The 23,263-nt window shown below is 30.8% G+C and overlaps 3 protein-coding genes across 6 annotated transcripts; 1 reads left to right on the forward strand and 2 right to left on the reverse strand.

The window, feature by feature from the left end:
• Nucleotides 1-10,084: 10,084 nt before the first annotated feature.
• On the reverse strand, nucleotides 10,085-11,139 carry LOC120090583 (late embryogenesis abundant protein). The gene has a single exon (XM_039048312.2). The coding sequence runs from the start codon at nucleotides 10,870-10,872 to the stop codon at nucleotides 10,270-10,272; it is 603 nt and encodes a 200-aa protein (XP_038904240.1). The 5' UTR covers nucleotides 10,873-11,139; the 3' UTR covers nucleotides 10,085-10,269.
• Nucleotides 11,140-14,906: 3,767 nt separating this feature from the next.
• On the reverse strand, nucleotides 14,907-22,148 carry LOC120084092 (uncharacterized). 4 transcript variants are annotated; one of them, XM_090310438.1, is made up of 15 exons: nucleotides 22,008-22,148; nucleotides 19,420-19,492; nucleotides 19,291-19,340; nucleotides 17,837-18,136; nucleotides 17,544-17,756; nucleotides 17,368-17,460; nucleotides 17,184-17,291; nucleotides 16,714-17,073; nucleotides 16,372-16,632; nucleotides 16,058-16,299; nucleotides 15,785-15,952; nucleotides 15,593-15,697; nucleotides 15,450-15,522; nucleotides 15,252-15,347; nucleotides 14,907-15,161 (listed from the first exon to the last, which is right to left on the reverse strand). In XM_090310438.1, exons 4-15 carry the CDS (start codon nucleotides 18,125-18,127, stop codon nucleotides 15,078-15,080), a joined length of 2,094 nt encoding a protein of 697 aa, XP_090166564.1. In that variant the 5' UTR covers nucleotides 18,128-18,136; nucleotides 19,291-19,340; nucleotides 19,420-19,492; nucleotides 22,008-22,148; the 3' UTR covers nucleotides 14,907-15,077. The 4 variants fall into 4 exon arrangements, with proteins under 4 accessions (XP_090166564.1, XP_038895927.1, XP_038895930.1 ...); XM_039039999.2 differs by having other exon boundaries at nucleotides 15,593-15,700; XM_039040002.2 differs by lacking the exons at nucleotides 19,291-19,340; nucleotides 19,420-19,492.
• Nucleotides 21,278-22,644, forward strand: LOC120084104 (chitin synthase, putative (DUF1218)). The gene is made up of 3 exons (XM_039040007.2): nucleotides 21,278-21,447; nucleotides 21,522-21,736; nucleotides 21,996-22,644. Exons 1-3 carry the CDS (start codon nucleotides 21,343-21,345, stop codon nucleotides 22,216-22,218), a joined length of 543 nt encoding a protein of 180 aa, XP_038895935.1. The 5' UTR covers nucleotides 21,278-21,342; the 3' UTR covers nucleotides 22,219-22,644.
• Nucleotides 22,645-23,263: the final 619 nt, after the last annotated feature.

Below are 23,263 nucleotides of genomic sequence, written 5' to 3' on the forward strand. Positions count from 1 at the left end.
GTATGGTCTAAAGAAAGGCCCCCGTACTTGGTATGATCACTTGTCTGAATTTCTTCTTAAGCAAGAATATGTGAGAGGAGGAGTTGACAAAATGTTGTTTGTGAAGAAAGAAAAATGGAGTCTTGTGATTGCCCAAGTTCATATGGATGATATTGTGTATGGAGGAATGTCTCAGCATCTCATAGATTAGTTTGTAAATCAAATGCAGACTAAATTTGAAATGAGTTTAATGGGTGAAATAACATATTTCTTTGGACTTTAGATCAAGCAACTTAAATATAGAATTTTCATCTCTTAAAGCAAATATGCAAAAGACCTAGTAAAAAAAGTGTGGGCTTGAAAAGGCTCGTACAAAGAGAACCCATGCTTCTACTCATGTTAAAATGTCTAAAGACTCTGATGGGTCTTGTGTTGATGAGAGCCTATATCAAAGTATTATTAAGAGTTTACTTTATCTCACTGCTAGCAGACCTGACATTGCTTTTGCTGTAAAGTTCTATGTCAGATGTCAAGTTAAACCTAAAGCTAGTCATTTGTTGGGTGCCAAACGAATCATCAAATTACATTAGTGGTACATGTGAATGTGGTCTTCTGTATTATTTTGATACTAATTGCTTCTTGGTTGGTTATTGTGATGCAGATTGGTCTGAAAGCTCAGAAGATAGAAAAAGTACTTCTGGTGGATGTTTCTTTTTGGGAAACAATTTGGTATCCTGGTTCAGCAAGAAGCAGAACTGTGTGTCTTTTTCCACTGCTGAAGCCGAATATGTTGTTACTGGAAGCAGTTACATTCAGCTTCTCTGGATGAAACAGATGCTTAAAGAATATGTTGTCTCGCAAAATGTTATGATATTGTACTATGACGACTTGAGTGCCATAAATATTTCTAAGAACCCAGTCCAAACAGTACAATAAAACATATTGATATCAGACATCATTCCATCCGAGAATTAGTAGAAAGCAAACAGATCGTCTTAGAACATATTCGGAGTAAAAATTATATTACTGACTTCTTCACAAAAGGCTTTAGACGTTAAATAGTTTGAGGCTCTTCGAACTACCTTGGCCCTTTACACAATTGATTTGTAGCACCTAATCGCATTTTAGAAGTAGGCTGTGAAGGGATTAAGGCCCTTTTCTCCGAGGTAGGTCACATGGCATTCTGATATTGCATGTCGTGGGTAGATAAGTGTAAGTTAAGAAACATTTACTGGTTTTGTTTTTATAATAACTCCCGTCAATGGTGTTTTGGTACGAATGAAGATTTTTAATTTTTGCATGTTCACATTCTCTTCAACTTCCCCTGTGACATGGTTTCTCTCTGGTGGTTCCAAACAAAATGGTGAGTACTCGAAGAGAGCTCACACTTCTAAATAAAAATGGTGTACTACAAAGAAAAGACCAATAGGAAAAAGATTGGTGAATCTTCTGATGGAAATGCTCCGACGAATGTTATTGAAGTTGATCGCATTTAAACCCTAATGCTAAAAATCTCCAAGTATTGATCCTTCTCTTGTTGACTCTGGAAATGAAAATGTTACATTGGTTGGGGTTATCATGCATGTTATGAATGATGATCAAATTCATATTGATGAAAGTAGAGTAAAAGAGTCTAGGGTTTCTGATGTTACGGATTCTTCAAAAGATAATTTGACTGAAAGCAGTCTAACTGGGTTGGGTATTGAATCTAATGTCGATAAAACAATTCAAAGTGTTGAAAATTTCGAGGTCGAGGCTCTAAATGTGTTGTCAAATTTATTGCATTTGGGGTGCCTAATGAATCTGGGGATGTGGAAAAGTAAGATGATCCTGAGAATTCTGAGTATCAAAATGTTAAAAGTAACTCAAGTAAATCAAGTTCTAAGAAGGAAACTGAAGGTAACTTGTCTGATAAGGGTGAGAAGAGCGAAAATACTCCTGAAGAGGAAGAAGCAAGTAGAAGCTCTTCTGTCTCTATTAATGTTTCCTTTGATGATCATGTTCCTATTAATCAGTTGAAGCAAAAGGGTAAAAAAAAAAAGTGTGTTAATGAGGATGTTGGTTCTTCAAAGCCAAGTACTCAAAATGTAGTTGTTTCTGATTCAGAATGGGTTGATGAAGAAGAAAAATGAAAAATATGTTGGAAAAAGATCCTCTGGATATGCCTGATAAGGATGTTCAGAAAACTGAGATCAAGAAGAGAGTGAAAAAGAAGGATGTTCCTACTGTGCCTTTAGACAATACATCTTTTCATTCTAATGACAGTGCTAAGATGTAGAAATTTGTTGTTAACAGAAGGATTGCTGTAGAAAGAGACCTGTCTGAACAAGCTCAAGACTATCTAGAAATTATGAGTTTACTTGTAAAGACCGTTATTGTTTACACTATGTTGAACCTTGGACCATACTGCCCTCATTTAGTTTGTGAATTTTATGTAAATCTCTCTCACCAATTTAATAATGGAGGTAGCTCGGATTACAGAAAGGTTCATGTGAGAGATTACTGCTTTGTGTTTTCAACCTCTGTCATTAACAAATTTTTGAATCGCCAAGTTCCTAAAAATGTTATTGAGCAGCGTCATTTTATGTCAAATCTAGTCTTTGAGCTTATAGGGGGTGTCAAACGTGCTTGGCCCAAAAAAGGTCAATTGCCTTACTCTTATCTCAGTGTGAAGTATGTGCTACTCCATAAGATAAGGATTGAGAACTGGTGTCCATCTTCTCACAAGTTGGCAAGTCTTCTGTATCAGATTAGCACAAAGGCCCAATTCAACTATGGGGTCTTTATTCTTAATTGAATTAAACGTCGCATTAGGTCTCAAGCCACCAAAGTTCCCTTATGTTTTCCTAGATTTATTTGTGGGATATTACTCGCTCAAAAGCCTAATCTTCTTCTGAACTCCGATGTCCCTAAGGTCCCTCTTCCTCTTGCTTTGCTTTCAGCTGCAGATTGTATTAGAAAAACATGTCCCTAACCTGGTTCACACTTATGTTCCTATAACTGAAAGTGGTCCAATTAAAAATTTTATTCTGACTCCATGTGGGAAAAAAGTGATGCATGCACTGGTGAATGGATTAAAAGATCTTGCCATTTTGGCTCAGAATATTTCTGCTCGTAAAACTGAGGTGGATGATGTGTTGAATTTACTCCGTAGTGCTTTGGATGGTCCTAATCAGGGTGGAAGCTATGATGCACAAGATGATAATATAGATGTTTGATGATGTCTCCCTTGATCAAATATTCTCTAATTGTTTTTTTTAAAGCATGGCAAAAAAAAAAAGGGGGAGAAGACAAAGAAAAGAACTTTTAAATGTTGTTGTTTTATGGTGTGATGGTCTCTAAATTGATTGTGTTTTTCTCTGTTGTTGTGGTTTTCCTTTTAGTATGTTACATTCTGTTTCAATGACATTATTATCTTGCTTGTATGTTTATACTCCTTTATTCTGTTGTTTTTTTGTTGATGCTTAAAAATTTTGCCAAAGGGGGAGTTTGTTAGTTTTTGTATAGTTGGCAATATTGCATCTCAGATGTTATGAGATTTTTTTTTGCATTGTTGGTTTCAAGAAGAAGAATGTCTTCGATAATGTTGATCCTGCTAGATTCTTTCCTTATCGGTGGTTTCCTTTATTGTTTTATTATGTCAATATTTTTTCCTTTTTGGCTTTCAGTTGCTTTGAAAGTTAGGTTTGCTCGGTGTGTTTACATTGCTCATATTTAAAGGGTTCTTTTTCTTTTGAAAAAGGTTGGTCGTATTATTGTGAAAAGCTCTTATTGAAATCAAACAATCAGTGTGTATTCGGTCAACAGTGTAGAGCGTTGATAGAGTTGTGTTTTTCTCAAAGACGTACTCTGTGTTCCTCATGTCGAAAGCAAGAAGATTTTTTTAGAAGGGATTTTCAAGCTTAGAGGAAGCCTAGACTTTTCGAGCAAAGTGGACTTTGCTTTTAGAAGGAAAGATACAACACGAGTGAGAAGGAGTCTCACGTTTTGAGGAGAGCTCAAGCCTTATAGAAAGGGAGTCTTGATCTTAGAGGGAGCCTAAGATTTGCTTCACTGATAGTATAACTTAGGGGGAGCCTAAGACACTATGAGAAAGAGTCTCACATCTAGGGGAAGCCTAGTCTATTAGTTGAGTGATAAAGTTGTACAAGAGTTACTGTAGTCGTGCATCTATTACAGATAAGTACTGTGTTGTAATTGTTTATCACTAATATTAGTGAAGTTTTCTTTCATAGGCACACTGCCCCCTAGACGTAGGTGATTTACACCGAACTGGGTTATCAATCTCTGGTGTTGTTTTACTTGTTCTGCATCTTGATAACTATCTTATGAATTGCCACAACATAAGTCGTAACATTGTTATCTTGCAGTAGATACCTCTTTATTATTTTCTCACACCATTTCAGTTTCCATCTCGAAGTTTCTTTATTTTGTTATTTACTTTTTACCAACATTTTGAAAAATCAGACCAAGTTATGAAAACTAAAGGACCGTTTGTTAACTATTTTATTTTTTAAAAAAAATAAGCTTAGTTTCTCACCATTTCTTACCATGGATTCCATTTTTTTAAAGTAAAAGAGTTGAATTTGAATTCTTAGGCAAATTCTAAAAACAAAAACAAGTTTTTGAATTTTTTTTTTTTCTTTTTTTAAAGTTTTCAAGACTTAGCTTAGTGTTTGAACACATTGGTAAATAGTAGATAACAAAACAATAAATTTAGAGGTGAAAATGATGATTATAGACTTAATTTTTAAAAACAAAAAACTAATAATTTAGTGGTTACCAAACGGAGCCTAAAAATAGTTTTTAAAAACTTTTTTTTTTTTGTATTTGATTAATAATTCAACTTTTTTTCCTTTTGGAGAGATGCAAGCCATGGTAAGAAATTCAAAGAAAGCAAGCATAATTTTCAAAAGCCAAAAACAAAAAACTCAAGCCTCGTTTAATAATCATTTGGTTTTTTATTTCTGATTATTGAAAATTAAGTTTATTTTCTCTCAATTTCTTACAATGATATGCATGTTTCTTAAGTAAAAGAGTTGAACTCTTAGTTAGATTTTAAAAATAAAAACAAGTTTTAAAAAATTATTTTTTTTAGTTTCCAAAATTCTATTGATTTTTTAAAACATTAATAAAAAGTAAATAACAACACAAAAAATTTAGAGATAAAACAATTTTTTTTTTTTTTTTTTTTTAGAATTTTCAAAAGGGATTTAAATGATTGTTGAACGGGACATTTTAATTATCTAGTTTTCAAATGACCCAGAAAATGAGGCTGAGTTCAATCTCATCTCCGTCTCTATTAGAATGAAAGTGATAAGTTTTGGATCCTCATCCCATTTTGTGTTTTCTTAATTTCTTTGGAATGAAAATGCCCAAAACTTTATTTGATTCCAGTTTGGAATGTGTTATTTCACCAAAAATCATTTGGTGGGGGAAAGTTGGGTGATTTTCTTTGTAAAGGAAAATCGTTCCACTAGAATCTATTTGCTAAGCAACTCAAATTCTGTTTTATGTTTTCAAGTTAATTGAGTTCAACGAATATGCATTCGATTGACGGTCTGGATTCTGTTTACGAAAACTGTTCTCCAATTTTGTGATCAAAATAACGCAAATTTTGAAAATAACTTTTGTATGCTTTCAATATATCCAGTTTTTTAATTCAAAATTTTTAATGTGGAATTATATAAAAAAATGATAAAAACAATAACAAATATAAATTTTCATGTTATAAACTCAATTATTTTTATTAAATTAAATTTATATAATATATTCTATGATATTACGAAATAGTAATTATACCAAAAAAAATAATATAAATTAATTTTATAAATTAATTAGTAATTGTTTATATTCAACCTAATATTTAGTGAATAACCAAATATATTTTCAAACATGTTTCGAAAAATTATTTAAATTGGAATTTAATTTTAGAATCTATTATCAAATATATATTTGAAAATATAAAATACAATTTTGGTTTTTTTAATCCTCTATTTTCAAAATTCTATTTTTAGATTGCCTACTAAATGTGTTTTTATTTTTCCATGAAGTTTTTAGAGAGGCAAAACCCGAGCATAGTTTGTCTTTTGTGCTTCAATTCATCTCACGGCCTTTAATGACAAGTTGCAAAAATTAAATAGATAATTATTTTTGCATAGCCACCCACATAATTAATTTCATCAATTAAATTGAAAATGATACTTAGTACATTCAGATAACATCTATCTTTATGCATTCCTCTAAGTTATCCAATTATAATTTTATCATGTAGCAAATTCTTTTTATTTCTTGTTTTGAAATGTTTTAATCTTCTTTTAGTGTGAATGATGAAAATGGATACATAAAAATTGGTGCATCTTTGGGATGTACGTTGCACCCAAGCATTACCCTTAAATTGAATACCTAAATATGAGAACATTTCAAGTTTTATGTTAATATCGAAAAAAATTTCATTCATTATTTACCACGAGAATAGCATTTAAAAATTACGTAAGATTTATAAAATAAATGAATAATAGTGTAGTTCTAGTTCATAAGTATCTCAACTTTATAAAAAAAATGTCAATTACGTCTATGAATTTTAAATTATGCATCTATGACCTTTGAAGTGATGAAAAATATTCTTTGACAATTAAAAACATTTTTTAAATTTTATCTAGCCTTTAGTTAGATAATTAAAAGTGGTTTTGAAATTTCTAAATTGTTATTTAAAAGAAGCATTTGTATTAATTTTTAATATAAAAGTATTCAAAATACTTCAAACTTAGTTTTTTTTTTTTCTTTCAAAATTTGTCAAACTCATGGTTGGTTTCAGTTGGTTAATACTATCAATCGGACACTAACATATGATATGTTTATTAGGATATATTTGGAATATATTTTCAATTGTTTAATTTTAAAAAAATAAATAAATCATTTTGAAAGAAATTTGATTGCTTAACAATATATTTACGAAAGTGTTTAAATAAAAATGAACTTCTTGAAAAACAGTTTTTTCTTAAATCAATATAAATCGATGTTTAGTCTTTTTAATGGTTTGTCAGATTAGGCTAATTTCGATTAAATTTTTGTCGAATGAACATCATATGAGCATTAGAATTGACAATATTAAGAATTTAATGAACTAAAATTCTAATGTTTATTAATATTTTGTTCTAAATTTGCCTCTCATGTTTACAAAAGAATCTTTACGACTTCTAATATTTTAATTTATTTCAAATAATCTTTTCGACCTCTAGTATTTAAATCTTTTTCAAAGAATCTTTTAAAAGTTTCAATAAAGTATATCCAATGAACATTTTGGCATGCTCCTCACTAAGAGGTCAGTTGTATTCACACACATATATATACACACTTTATTATTAACTTTACCATTACATCAAAATTATATTTAAGTTAGTACAAGTTTAATCCTTAATTTTTAAAATTATGATTAATAAATATCTAAACTTTAAATTTTAACTTTAATAAATCCCTTAAAAATGTCAAATAGGTATATGAATTTTTAATTTTGTATCTAAAAATCTAATATTCTAATAAATTATTAAAAATACTTAAAAATTAACCATTGTATTAGATTAAAAAAAATATTTCTAATTGAACCTCAATTTTTCAATTTTATAGCCAACAGTTGCATTATTCTTTTTTCTAAAAAGTATAGTGTTGCGTATTAGACGCATAAAATTTAAAGCACATTCAAAAAATTTGTTGACGAGGGATTTATATAAATATATATATATATATATATATATATAAAGAGTGGAACTTAAAATTGGGTTTAGAGAGGGTTGGAAAATAGATTTACCACTAGGTTAGCTAACAATTTTGATAATATGGTAATTTGTAATATATATATATATAAAGAGCATAAAGTTGAGGGGGGCTCGAACCTCCCCGGACCTTGACTAAATTCACCCCCGTATGACACAAATGTAGAAGTTAATGGACAAAAATTCTAACCTTACATAAAATTGTGTCTCCTGATATAAAATTTTGGATCTACCACTATTCGTATGCCAACTAGATAGACTCACTTTTCGATATTATATGACTTGAGTATCTTATTGATGCAATTAAAATTATATTTATATGAACTTGTGTCTCTTTCCATAAAATCTTATATCCATCACTACTCGACTATTAACCAAACACATGTCACACCATTTTTACCTGGTAAAAAATATGTGGTGTGGTAAGTAAAATCAATACCATTGATTTATTTTATTACTTTTCAATACTGCCAAAAAAAAAAAAATGAATGCTACTTACTTTTAAAGGACACACATATATATATATATATATATAATATATATATATATATATATATATATATATATATATATATATATTATATCCACTTATTATTCAATGGTATTGTTGAAATTGAATAAAAAGATAATGAGAAGTCCCATGTTATTATTTCTATGAGCTGGCTATCTTTTGCGTAATAATTATTCCTTTTACCAATTGACCCTACTCAAATTAAATAACGTTACTCTGTTTTTTAATTCTAATAAACTCTTGGTGGGCCACACATGAATATTTATCATTTTATGTTAGAAAAAATAATTTCTTTGTCTCGACTTTTTTTTTTTCAGTTTCTATTTTATTTCAAAATGTTTCATTTTTAATTCTTCGTTTTGAGTTTTGGTTTCGATTCCTCCATAAGCTTCAGAATGTTCAATTTTACATTTGGATTAACTTACGTTTTATTTCATTTAGTCTCTAAATTTCAAATTTTATATTTTTAACCTCGATTTTTTATTAAATACTCCATTTTATATATTAATTTAAAATAATTAAAGAAATTATAATTAAATAAGTTTCAATATATGTTGTATCACTATTAAAATTAATTTTAAAATTTACTTTATAATTATTTAAATTAATTAGTATATATTAATGTCAAAGACTAAAGTGAGTATTTAATAGAAAAATCGAGATTAAAAGTGTAAGTTTTGAAATCTAGAAACCAAACTGAAAAAAATAAACTCAAAATTTAAGGACTAAATTGTTAACATTTTGAAACCTAGAGACAAAATTGAAATCATATACAAAACTCAAAGAGTAAATGTATAACAATTTCAAACTTACCAAATGAAAACTAAATCCAAAATTTTCAAACTTAATAATAATAATAATAATAATAAATCAAAGTGAGCTTAGTTTAATGGTTATTGATAAACAATCTCTCTCTCTTTAAATTGGAGGTTTAATGTTCCTTGTTATACAATACTTTTAAAATAGGTTTTAGTGTCATTTTTTAAATAAAAAAAAAACGATTCGAAGTGGTTTGATTATGATAAAATGATTTTAATCATTTAAAAATTTACTTACAAAAATGGTTGATTTAACATTGGAGTATTTTTTAAAAAGTTAAAATCACTCTTTCCATGTTTAAAACTACCTCAATACAAAGTCTTAATAATTCAAAATCAATTTTGATTGGATGCAAATTCTATTTAAAGATATAAAATCAAATACTAAGACAGTCCTTTAGGCAGACAAGTCCTATTAAGTATCTAGTGAGACTCGGGTTCGAGTTTGGCCGAAGCCGAACATACTAGCTTGGGCCAAGACCCAAACCATCCCCTTTTTCTTAGCCTTATGTTAGTCCAAAGCTACCATCTTCGATCTAAATTATGCTATTCTCTTAGTCATTCTATTCGTGCTTGATATCGATTATCTTCTTTGATATTCACCCATAAGAGATATCAATGTTTTTATATTTTTATTTTTTATGAACACGTAGATAAGTGTTGAAAACAAGCAATAGGGTAACCAATTAGATCTTAGACTTTGACTATTTTCTCTCTCAGATGACCATTTTCGTCTAATTTTTTTTTATGAATTCATCATTAAGTTTCTTGGCCAATTTTAAAATATGAAAATGGCTAAAGTTGAAATCAACCAAACTAACTAAATTTAACCAATGGAACAATGACTTTGTGTCTAACCAATATGATTAAAATAGAACTTACCAATATGATTATATTCAATCAATTTGACCGAGCTTTACTTTTTTTTTTTTTTTTCTATCTCTAAATATGTTGATTATATTTTAACATAGTAATGAAAGTGAGATGAATAAATGATTCAAAAATTAAGAATCAAAGGCCTTGTTATCTCATCAATAGTTGTCTAATACACTAAATAGGAATCGTACATTTTCCAAGAAACAGAAAATGAAAATTTGTCATGAAATTATTTCAAACTTTTCAAATTTTATTTTCGCTAATTCAAAAGAGTGGCGAAAAAAAAAATTGATCCTAAAGAACAAAGAAGAAATCATTTAGCTCTGGAACTGCAAGGCGAACTCATGTAAGTTCCATTAGAAGGATGAAATTTAAGCTCACAATGAAGATGACATTCATACTTCACAGATCCAAGCAATCCAACTCGCCATTGAACTCTCGTATTCCCTGTCAAAACGAATCCACTCAGATCTGCCTTCAAATCGTTATCAACTTTCTCCATTTGCTCTGGATTTAGAGGAATCGAATCCGAAACGACGGCGTAATGGAACTTCAGAGAACTGTTCTTCCTCACTTCGAATGGATCCGCTTTAAGCTGCGCGATCTTCATCCCTATGAAATAGAGGAAGAAACTCGAATCGGAGAAACTCGCGTGAGCTTTCGCGTTATCATTCTCCGCCTCGATGATTATCGTTAACTGAACTTCTAGGCGGCCGGCGAGATCGTTCTGGAATTTGTTGAGATGAGCGTCGAGAACGCTAACCGTCGGAATCCTAGGGTGGATTACTAGGTAACCGATGAAGATGACGATGCCTCCGATTATGACGGCGATTGAAACTACAGTACAGAGTACGGCGGCGAGCCAAACGAGAGGATGAGTGCGGCGCTTTGCGTCGGAGATTAGTTTCGGTGGCATTGGACGGTCGGAGATTGGGGATTTGGTGAGGCCGTCGTCAACATCCGGCGGCGATTTTCTTCTCTTTGAAATTCTGTGAGGTAATTTGACTCGCCTTTTCAATTGAGGTTTTTTCTTTAATTTTTTATATTTTTATTTTGTAGAATTCCAAATTCAATTTGAAAGAGATGGTTTTGGTATCTCTACCTTTCCTGCTTGCAAAGCATTTGAGTTATGAACAAAATATATATATATATATATATATAATTTTAAAAAATAAACCCTGTTGGGATACCAGAATTTTTAGAGATGTTATAATTTTCTTGGGAATCTTTCTTATTGGAAAGTAAAATACCAAACTTGCGCTGCTAATTACTTCCAAATAGTTGGAAACTTTGAAACCTATTGAAACCTAAGGAAGCTATTCTATTTATTACTTTTTGGTTTTTAAGTTGTATACACTAAATAATTATAATTTTGAAACTTAGCCACTAATCATTTACGTTTGTTAGGTAATTATTTAGTTTTTTAATATTAAACTTATGAACACTACTTCTATCTATCTGTAAGGTTTTTTGGGAAGAAAAATGAAGAACTCGTAGGCGAAAAGAGTGTTTATAAACTCAATTTTCAAAAACCAAATAACTTGTAGACTAAGGCCACGTTTACCAATCCATGATGAAAATTTCTATAAATTGTAATGGAATTTCATTGATAGATCAATTAGTGATCACGCTTATTTAGGCATTTTGTCAACCTAATTTGATTTCTTACCATTACCATTTAGGGTCAAACGGTAACGATAACAATAATTGTGTCGAATTCATACTTCTCATATTATAACAGTAATAATATCTGTAACAATACCAATAAAAATATAGCTCAACTGGCATAGTGTTCATACTATTAACTTTGTGGTATGAGGTTCAATTCCCCCACCCTCCTCGATCGGGTTGCGTTTGTTGATTATGGATTTGGTTGCAAGCAACACATTACATTACACAACAACAAACATAATCAAATGGGTCCACTTTTTAAATTAATTACGTTTCTCTGAGAATAAATATGGCCTAGAAAGCTATATATATATACACACATTCAACGATGATGATGAATGTTATAATTGAATTATGGTAATGATTCTCAATAGTTATATTTGGTGTGAAATTGAGTTTAGAAGGAAAAATGAGGTAGCAAAAGGAAATGTTAGTTGTGACAATATGCTTTCTTCTTCCTCTTCTTTACTCAACAACAATAGGTAGTAGCATGAGCATCTATAGCTATGGAGGCTGCCTAGTGTCTAACGAATTTGAGTGTATAAAGAAAAAGGTACAAATTAAACTCGAGTGATGGATACATACAAAGGAAGACGAGACAGAGAATCTTTTCTTTTTTTTCGATGATAAGTAATATACAATATTAAACTTTGGGATAAGTTTCAATTATGTCTCTTTGTGTGTTGATGTCAAAACTTGGACAGAAAAAAACATATAACTTCTTTTTTTTTTTTTTTGTAATTACGGGATGAGAAGACCTTCAAAACAAAGAAAAATGACTCTGATGTCAAACTTAGAGATGGAAAACTCTAGAACAAAGAAAAGTTAGAAGTTGAAGTACAAATTGTCTAATATAGAGTTATAATAATGTATTTATAGGAAAAATAAAGTCAATTATAATAGTGTATTTATAGAGCAATTAGGATAAAAGTGAGTTTTGTATTTACTTGGCTGAATGGTTAGTTGGGAACTTATTTTTCAAAATTTTACATATTTCTTGAGAAATTAAAAGGAATAGCTATTTTGAAAAATATCTAAAAAGAATAAAACTAATGAAATACGGCTAAATCAAGATTTAGGTTCAAATTTGACGAAAAAAAAACCCTTCTCTTCTTAGCCTTGGTGTTGTTGTGCTCATTGCAATTCATATGGAAAAATTAAAATGATGGTAGTTTTTATCTCTCAAATCAAGATAAATCGATATTTTCATTTTAAAAAAATAGAATTTTCTTTTTAAAACTTATCTTTATTGATAGATGATATAGTTAAAGGAAAATTGTATTATTTGACAAATACATTTTAAAAACCAAAGTCATAATTTCAACTTTTTTTTGTAATTGCAAATGTGGCAATTGCATAACAACCACATAGCAATGATATAGAAATCAATCACATATCAATCACATAAAAATCCGATAGCAATCAAATTTTCAGACGAAAGTTTTTTTGACATGTTTGCAAAAACAGTAAAATCTAGGGACATGCGTCCAATTTTTAATTTTTTTTTATTAAAGTTGCAATTGCCCCTTAATTAAATTCGTCATAATCCTATCGGTTTAAGCTTTATTATTATTTTTTATTTATTTATTTGGTTGAATTCTAAACTTTTCTTTTGCCAATTTGGGTTAGTGATTTATTTGTTGAAAAATGTATGTGAGATGTTGGTGGTCCATAATTGAAATATTGATAATTTATTCTCTGAAATACAGTGACAAATATAATGTATTTCTAATTCTTTTACGTGATGATACAACAAATATGGAACTCTTTTTCTTTTTTAATGCTAATATCTATTTAATTTCAATTTAATTTGGGTTATTGGTTGATTTCTCGTAATTGCTTTTCCTAAAAATACTGTGTATTTATTTTTATTTTTTTTTTATTTGCTATTATGTAATTTTAAATTATTTTGAAGGTTTATCTAATTTTAATTGTCTCCTACTATAGGTTTAAATTGTTGCTAGTTTTCATTTTTTATTTGATTTAAAATTTCTTTACTTTAGGGTGTAGTTTTGTTGGTTTAAATAATTTAGGCCCGTTTATTGTTTTGTTTTTAAAAATTAAGTTTATAGATACTACCTCTACCTCCAAATTTCTTGCTTTGTTATCTATTTTTTCCAATGATTTAAAAAATAAAGAAAATTTTGAAAACTAAAAAAAAAATATATATATACTTTCAAAGAGTTGTTGTTTTTGAAATTTGCTAAGAATTAAACCACTATACAAATGATTGTAAGAAATGTGAATAAAATAGACTTAATTTTCAATAACAAAAACAAAAAGTCAAATGGTTACCAAACAAAACCTTAATTTTTTTAGTCCACTACTTTATTTTAAAAAAAAAAAATTGTAACGACCCGAGTTCAGGAGGGGTACATGAATAAACCGATATCACATCCGAATGAGAGGGATCCCGAGGACATAAAAGTATGGTTAAGAAATGCATAAAAGAAGAAGTTACTTCCTATACCAACAAAGTGCACATTCTTTTTTGGTGGCTCAATCATAAGAATTCCAACGTTAAGCGTGCTTAATTTGGAACAAAATCCAGATTCTAAATCTTGAGCCTGGAGCATTACAAAATCTGATCTTTTTATTTAGCCATTTTTCAAAAGAAAAATCTATTTAGTCATTTTTCAAAAATAATATTTTCTTCTAGTTATCTAACACACAAATTGACATATCTATTTTTACACTTACTTTTTTTAAAAGAAGAATGATAAACAACTCATCTAATTTTTTCCAACTTGAGTCCAAAACTAAAAGGAAAAAAAAAAAAGATCAAACTCCAGAATCATCTAATCTTCTTCTTCACATTTGAATCCCCATAAAGACATACTTCTTGTATCTTCAACAATTCAACAAACAAATTCTTTGTTTATCTTCATACTTCTCCCTCTAATCTTCTTCTTCTTCTTTAATAATGAGTCACTTTTCTATTACATCTTATTGACTATTGTACTTTAACATCTTAGATGTTACTTTTTATATTATATTTCAGTGTTTAATTTTGTATTTTATACTATTATCATTAACTTATATGTTAAATTTATCTATATCCTAATTTTTTTTAAAAAAAAAAAAATCATATCTTCAACATATCAGTATCCTAATTTTTTAAAAATTAGCATATTGTCATATTCTATCTTTATATCTGTGCTTTATAGACGAAGGTTAAAATCAACGAGTAATCAAATAAAAAAATCAAATTTTTGGCGTGACAACTAAAAACCACCCAAAAATAACATGAAATTCAATAACATCTAGTACACTTCTATATACGAACGGGACCGACCATCCATCTCGCCACAAACTTTATTAAATAGCATCCAACACTTAATACATACTACCAAATATATGTATAAACTAGTATTTCCATTTCATAGCTAAATACGAAAAGAATCAAATTCATACTTAAAATATAGAAAATTAACAAATACTTCAATATCACTACACAAATCGTGCAACAAATTCTGCCCATTCCAATCGAACTGCATCGATTTCTTTTTGTTCATAGGCAAGTCTTGTGTTAAACTGAAGAACAAAAAACAAAAAGAGAGATAAACATACCATAAGAATAAATCATATAAAAATTATAACACAATGATAAATAATAATACGTACAAGATTACTTATGTGGGTATTAGAGTTTTGCACTATTTCTCGTATATACTTTTGCACATAGTACCCACACTCTATAGCACCAAACTGACGAGGGCACTACAGGTAAAAAATTTGAAAAAAAGAAACATACTTAATCATACATATAAGATTTTAATGCATGTATGGTACAGTATAGAAATTGATCAATTCAAACTTTACCTTTATAGGTTTCCAACGTATACGAGTGCGATATTGTTCGAGAGAATGTTTAGCTTGCCAGTTTTTCAAAGATCTAAACAGTTTGAAACATTAGAATAACATAATTGTAAACATTAACAACCATAAGAGTTCAAGACACTTACGTATTTATGACTCCTTGAAATTCTTCTAGAATCTTACTTCGTAAAGAGTCCATGACATAAACACAATTTTCTTGAAGATTGATAATAATCAATATCCAATGGCAACTACTAATAATCAACATTTTAATCTTATTATTTATGGATACATCAAGCTTTAACCAAGTAAAAACAATTCAAATTGTCATTACTTACCCAGTGTTATACGGGATGAGTACTAGTTGATCAAGGCTTACCATTTCTAACCTATTGATTAGATTTTTGGAACGGAGTTCTTGAGGCTTTACATGTGATGAAATGGTTGCTTGGTCAACTATTACAAACTTTTTTGTTATCTCTGAGTCGCATGCATTCCAAAGACACCTAAAAATAATAAAATTTATTATAAACATTATTAATTGAAAAAAAAAAAAAAACTAATGAATATAGTCTATGAATCACAATGTGTCCTAAATCTTAAATACTTACGCAATGTATGCAAGTATACATGAATAACCAATTTCAGCCATCCCACAATATTGAATGATGTCGTCACGTTGTAAATAAATTGTTTTCTCCTTTCCAAGAATCTGCTCGCTCAAATTGATTTGAATCATATCATCCACTTGCATGGAATGCATAGCATATCTATTTAGGAGCTTGATGGTAACGTGGACATCCGTATATTTTGAAGATTGTGCAATACTCTTAGATGTAGTCGGAGATGGAGCCTGCCAAAACCAAAATTGCACACTAAAATTGCAAAAAAGAGGGAGAAAAAAAAAAGTTGAAAAGAGGCTTACCTTTTTCTCCTTAGTCGTAATTACAAGTTTGCGTGGCCAAGCCACAAAGTTACCAATCGCTTGATCTAAAGTCTTTATTTTATCCTTTTGAGGAATTGGTAACGCAACGTCTTCGCCCATGACAATATCGACCATCGCTCTAACATTATCGGGTCCTAGTGGAATTTCATTAATGGATGGACATTGAGCATCAGACTCAAACATTGTGCCTACGGCAACAATGTTGTCCACCGATCCTATAGCCAAGTGACACGGTATTCCCTTCAAAATTTTAAAAGGAAAAACATTATTTAAGGTCATGTGTCCTATGGTTAAGTTCCAAAATCAAAACACACTTATTACCTCCAAAATTTCTTCAGGATCTTTAACAACCATTTTTCCTTTTGGAACTTTTTTTCGTTTCTGGACATTTCTTCCTTTCTGAACCCTCTTTCTTTTTGTCTTCTTCTCTACGACACTACTTCGAGATTGTCGAGTCTCATCTTTGTCTTGAGATTGTTGAGTCTCATCTTTGTCTTGAGATTGTTGAGTCTCAGCTTCATTTTGAGATTCTTGAATCAATTTCAACTTTCCTTTAGCGACATTGTAATGTAGAGCTGGTGAAACAAACTCGCCAACTCCCCTTATACGCCCTCTATGTTCTGGCGTGCCCAATGCTTCAGTCAAAATATCTTGTCCCTTGCGTATCGCAGCTAATTCATCCTATCACAAACAATTCAGTTGGCACATTTTATGTATCATATCACAACAAGGCATTTAATCGAAGTACCACCCCATTTAAACATCACTAAAACAAAAACATATAATCTTACAATTCGCTTAGCACATTCTCTAGTGGCAATGTCGGAGTATTCATTATTTTTTCTTTTTCGTGCTTCTTTCCATAAAGTTGCCCGATTGCAAGGATCACTTGACAATTCCTATATGAACATACGCAACATGCAATTAGCATACATGTATTATCATAATACAATTAATTTAATTCGCATAACTTACTAATTCTTGAGCAAGATTTGCATATCCCTTGCGAGAGATGTGATGATTATATATGCATTTTGCCCTTCTTTCTCTTTGAGCACTACTAAATGTCTGTATAACATAAACCTTTGAATTTAAATTTCCAAAAATATTCACAATTTAGAATATATACGTAGAAATTAGAATATAGTTACCTCCCACTCTTCACTTAGTCTTGCTTTAACAAATGACTCCCATTGTTTCTTATCAATATGTGAATATTTTTCTGGAGGATTCTGCAAGCGAGATGGTTCATCTTTATATGGAAGTATGTACTGCTGAGTTAATGTGGATTTAAAAGTCCGAAACTTCTTTGATGCAGATTGAAGAATATAATGTTTGGAACCAAGGTCCACCACAAACGACATCTGGGTTGTAAAAATCACAAAACAATTAGAAATTGAGTAAACTACATAAGTTTATTACCTTAACATTATAAAATTCTTACTTGTATACAGTCAAAAATTGTATCCTTAAGTTCCTGTGGAACTGCTTTCCAACTTTTGTAAGTCAATGGAATTTGTTGTCTAACACAAACACCAATGAAACTTTGCATTTTCTTTGCATTTTCTCCAACAGGTTGACCTAGATCATTATATTCAATTGTTTTGCGTTCCCCAGAATTTCTTATGTGTATCAACTCAGGCATAATGGTTGGGCCACGTCGAGCAGTCTTCTTGACCTCATAACGAATAAGAACATTCCCCTCATCTTGACTGCTGCTACTCGAATCATCCATTGTATGAATCTGCAAGAAAAGCACAAAACATACAATCATAAGATGTATTAACTTATAAGAGACATTAACTTATAAGAACATAGTAAATAAACCAAATACCATATTTTAATACACTACTTATCAATCCATGTACCCTCACAGTCATTTCTAGATCCTTAAGAAGAAGATGACAAAAAAACTGAACAAATCGAAGAGTTCATTGTTCACTCGAGTTCATGATGTTGGGACAAAAGTCAACAACATGATATGGGTTATAATATCAAAAGATATTAGAACAAATATAACAAAGAAGAGCAATAGGTATTAAATACAATCCTTAATTATTAAAAATTCACAACATAATCTAGGAAAATAACTTCATATAACTTTGCCATGGCATGCCCTACCTTCATATATTCATAACATATTTTTCTTTTTAACATCTGGGGAGGCTCACATGCACCTCAAATTAATCTCACGAGACAACCTGTCTGGCCATACAACATTTGGGTGTCAAAGAAACCCGTAACATGTTAAATCCTAGGCAGGTGGTTACCATAGATTGAATCCATGACTTCTTAGTCCTTTATGAAGGTCATGCCCCCTATTTACCCACTAGGCCAACCCATGATGATTTCATAACCTACTTTATATATCAATGACATATTGAAAAATGGCATCACATTCCCTAACTTAAAAATACAACACTTGCAAATAAGGACTAGAAATGAGAGATACAAAAAGCATAAGCATAAGATAATTCAAAGTTTTGGGTGTGGCTTAAAACTACTCACATATACAGCAATAAGCTAATGATTTCAATATAAGAGGAACCAAGTAAGTAATAAAAACAACAAATTGAGACCTCTGAACATTCTTAGGAAGCTTGTAAAAGGACCGTCACATTATTAAATATTAACATGCTGAACAGCATGTTAAATATAAACACTAATGAACATGCTTCTTTTTTCTAAATAAAAATCTTAAAAGAACACTAACTTGCTAAATAGGTACATGTCATTTTCACATGGTAAAAATTTCTTTCTAGCAAGCTAAAATCCAATGTGTAAGTAACAATCAAACTCAAAGAATAATAAGCCAAATCAATTTTTCATAACAAGTAAATTCATGTCCAACCAATCTGAATGTAAACTTTTGATAAATTTAGGAAAAGAAAATTTCACCTTCAAAGCAAGCTGATTGATTAGAGTTTGTCTACACAAACTGCTCAAATCTGAAAATCGAAGTAGATTTGAGAAGATTTGACTGAATCTATGAAGAATCAGTGTAGATTTAAAAAAGTGGGGTAAGACCTGGCACGTCACACAAATGGCAGCAACGAACAGCTACTACATATGGCAGATGGCAAACAAAGCAGCTACAAATCTAGACCACAGGTTATGAACACATATCAAACAAAAACCACAAAACGGAGAATGGCGGCAATCCACGTTGCACTGAAGAGGAATCTACGAACAACAACAGTAAGTGGTGACAGATCTAGACCTCGTAGACAAAACCCACAGAATAAACTCACTGCAAATCCACAACGGTGATAAATATGGACTACAATGGCAACCATTTACAACAGATTCACACGAATGGTCGTGTTCCTGACCCACATAAGAAAGAAAAGATAGAATTTCACAGAGGAAGGAGGTGAAAAAAGACAGTAAAAATGTGAAGGAAAAAAACATTATTTAAATAGGTCACATGATCTAGGTCAATGACCGACATTGTTAACCGACATTGTAGCTTAAATTTTTTGCATTTTAAAGTTTCCATATGTTTTCCCATGTCCGTCATTGTATCTTCATGAATCTTCATACCACCACTAGAGGTCAAATGAAATCAATCGACCAAAAGAGATTGACCAAACAACGAAAGAAAGATTTGTAAGATAAACCTTTACAATGACATGGACTCTAAGTACGAACATCCCTTCCACTAAAAATTACAACAAAACTCAATTATTCGCATAAAATAATTAGATACCAAAAAAAGTTAGAACCTAAGCATATTCAAGATATACCACTAATTTTATATGCACAAATATTTTTTTACACAGAAATGAAAATAACAAAGAGCCAAGTTCAAGGTCGTCATCTTCACCATTGAACCATCTCTGATTCTAAGGTTTAGGTCAAAGTCACTTACTCTCTCCCTCATGACAAGAGGTTGAATGAAAGCAAAGTAATTATTTTTCAGTTTAACAAGTGTGGAGTAACGTATCAAACCTTCAACCTTGAAGAGAGTAATATCGAACCTTCAACCTTAAAGAAAGTCATAGATACCTTAACTATTTGGGGACGAACATGTAATGTATGAGATTATTAAATTCATAAACAAGGATATGTAAATCCACATGCAATAGACTTGGCCTTTTAGTTCTAAATTGTATCGATCTAACTTGACTAAATATCTTGGGAAGAAGAGTTCGACAATTAAGGTTGAAGATGGGAGATAAATTAGAAAACTTTGTATCTTGAAAAATGTAAATAAGTATCAAATGATAATATATGTGGTTTATGGTTAAATGATGGAACAGTTGATTAAAAAACTGTTTAAACTACATCATCCTTTCAAGAATTCAACCTGAGATAAAAAATCTTTTGAAGTAGTTAGTTTACAAATTCCCTTTCAAACTTGTAATTTTCCTCCATTCATTTTCAGTTTACTATCCATTATCCCAATTGGAAATAGCCTAGCATTATTGAATATAATTGACTAAATTGCCAACTCTATGTCACATTAATTCCTCCCCCCTCCCCCCGCAATATATATATATATATATATATATATATATATCGTGAGTGTCCAACCCAAGCCGCCTAACCCTGCAATATTTGGATACCAAGAATATTAATCCTGGGTAAGTGGCCTCCATAGATTGAACTTTGAACTCATTCCTTATAAGTATTTTACTATACCCATGGCCTTTATTGCCAACTAGGTTAACCCATGATGATTACTTGGAAGTTTTTTTTAATACAACTCTTTCCAAGTTTCTATTCACTATTCAGGTTGTTCTCTCAATTAAACCAAACAGGTACCTCTCTTTCCAAGCAACTGAAAAAGTCTCTTGAAAGAAAATTTTCAACTACTAACACAAAAGCAACAAGCAATCCCATGCGAAAAGGCCCATAAGCTCCCAAGTCCCAATTCCTCTTTAGTCAAATTGAAGCTAACCTTTCCTGTGTTTTAAATTCTTCCTCCTAATAACAAGACATCCCGCCATGGAAAAACACCATCTTTGCTACACCTTAAGTCTCTCCATCATTGTCTCACTCGCACTCATTGCCTTTGTCTCATGTGTAGCTGCAGAATTACACAGAACAAAGGTACGACAGAATCAAAAGTCTCTCTGTTAAATACGATTTTGGTTTTTAACTAACTTTCCGACTGATTTTGGTAGACGAATGACCTCAAGTTGGATGGGAAACTGTGCTATTTGCCGGAAAGTCGAGCATTTGGATATGGAGTTGCAGCTTTGGCGTGTTTGGTTATGGCTCAAGTTATCGGGAATATTTTACTTTGCACGAGTTGCAATTTCAATTTAAGGAAGAAGAAGAGCAGTGAACAATCTCCTAAAAGACCAAACTTAGCCACAATTTTTCTTCTTGTTTCATGGTAGGTTTGATTTATTTCTCTCGTTTAAACTGTTTCATCAACCTTTAAGAATTCATTCAAATCACCAATCAATAAGCATAAATATTCAATTACAATCTCCCATATATTCAATAACTCATCATCTAATATCATTCATCTTCAATCCAAAATTAATTTGAAAATATTTCATTCTTCTGATTCAGAATCTTCAAATTATGACAGTTTGTTATATCATGAAACAAAAATTCAATATAATTGAAGAGGGGATTTGATTTTCTAGGGCAAGCTTTACCGTAGTGATATTGCTACTGAGCGCGGCGTCAAGTATGAGCAGACGGCAACCGTACGCGGCGGGATGGTTGGGCGGCGAGTGCTACTTGGTGAAAAGCGGTGTATACGTCGCCGCAGCAGTTCTAATCCTCATCTCGACATGCTCAACCGTAGGCTCGGCCGTAACAGTTCAGATCAACAAATCCAGAAAATCTACCGCACTGCCAAAATGAAGAAAAAGTTCAAACAGTAGAGAAAAATAAAAGCATCGCAACGGCAATGGCAACGACGGCGGCGGCGATCGCCAGCCTGCAGCGAAAAGCTCCTAGTCGCTATGTTCCTGTGATGGCGCCTCCACTGGACGGGCTCTTGCTCGAGTTAATTTTTATTTTGGTGAAAATAACCTAACACCAGTTCAAAATCACTTGGTGTCCCTAAACTTTAAAATGGGAGGTTGTTCGTAGAAAATAAATTTGAAAACAATATATCTAAAATTCTGGAAATAAATTTGTAAAATATGGCAAATTCAAAAGTATAATTAGGAACGTGTCTTCAACTTATAAAAAAATTGTAGATACGGTAAAATTCTTAAATCTAAAATTTATTTATCCTGTATTTCAATTTTGCCCTTTTATCAGTCAATTAATATCTTTTTTACATCTTTGTTTGTAGCAATATGAATTATTACTCACTTTAATTTTTGCATTTGCTGCATTTTTTATTCTTTTTGTAGTTTTTTTTCTTTTGAAATGATGTTTTTTTTTTCATTTTTAAGTACAATTGTATAATAGATCGAAGAGATTCAACTTAAAACTCACTAACACTTAGTTTAATATACACATTTTGACAATTTCGTCGTGTTTGGAATAACTAGAGGAAAAATGTTTGTCAATATAAATCATTTTTATGAATTTTTTAAAACACTTAAATAACTAGTCATTTTCAACCTTTTATTAATAGTGTATCAAGTATATATCAACAGTGTATCGGGCATATATTGTTTGTAGCGGAAGAAAATAGAATCATTAAGCATTCTAATTCATCAATTTTAGCTTCATATACTAGTAGTGTTTTCAAGTGTATATCAATAATGAATCAAATGTATCGAGGGTATCAAGTGCATTAGGTGTATCAGTGGGTTGAGTTTATTTTTGCTATTTTTGCAAAATTAATAAATATTGACTATAGGTCTAATTTTTTAAACTTATTTTGTCAATTCTGCAAGAAACTCATTCTAAAATGGGGTACAAGGAACAAAGATTTGATTTCCTCTTTTGT

This window comes from Benincasa hispida, chromosome 1 (genome assembly GCF_027475165.1).
Source record: "Benincasa hispida cultivar pf3 chromosome 1, pf3_genome.v1.1, whole genome shotgun sequence".
In the NCBI taxonomy this organism is placed as follows: Eukaryota; Viridiplantae; Streptophyta; class Magnoliopsida; order Cucurbitales; family Cucurbitaceae; genus Benincasa; species Benincasa hispida.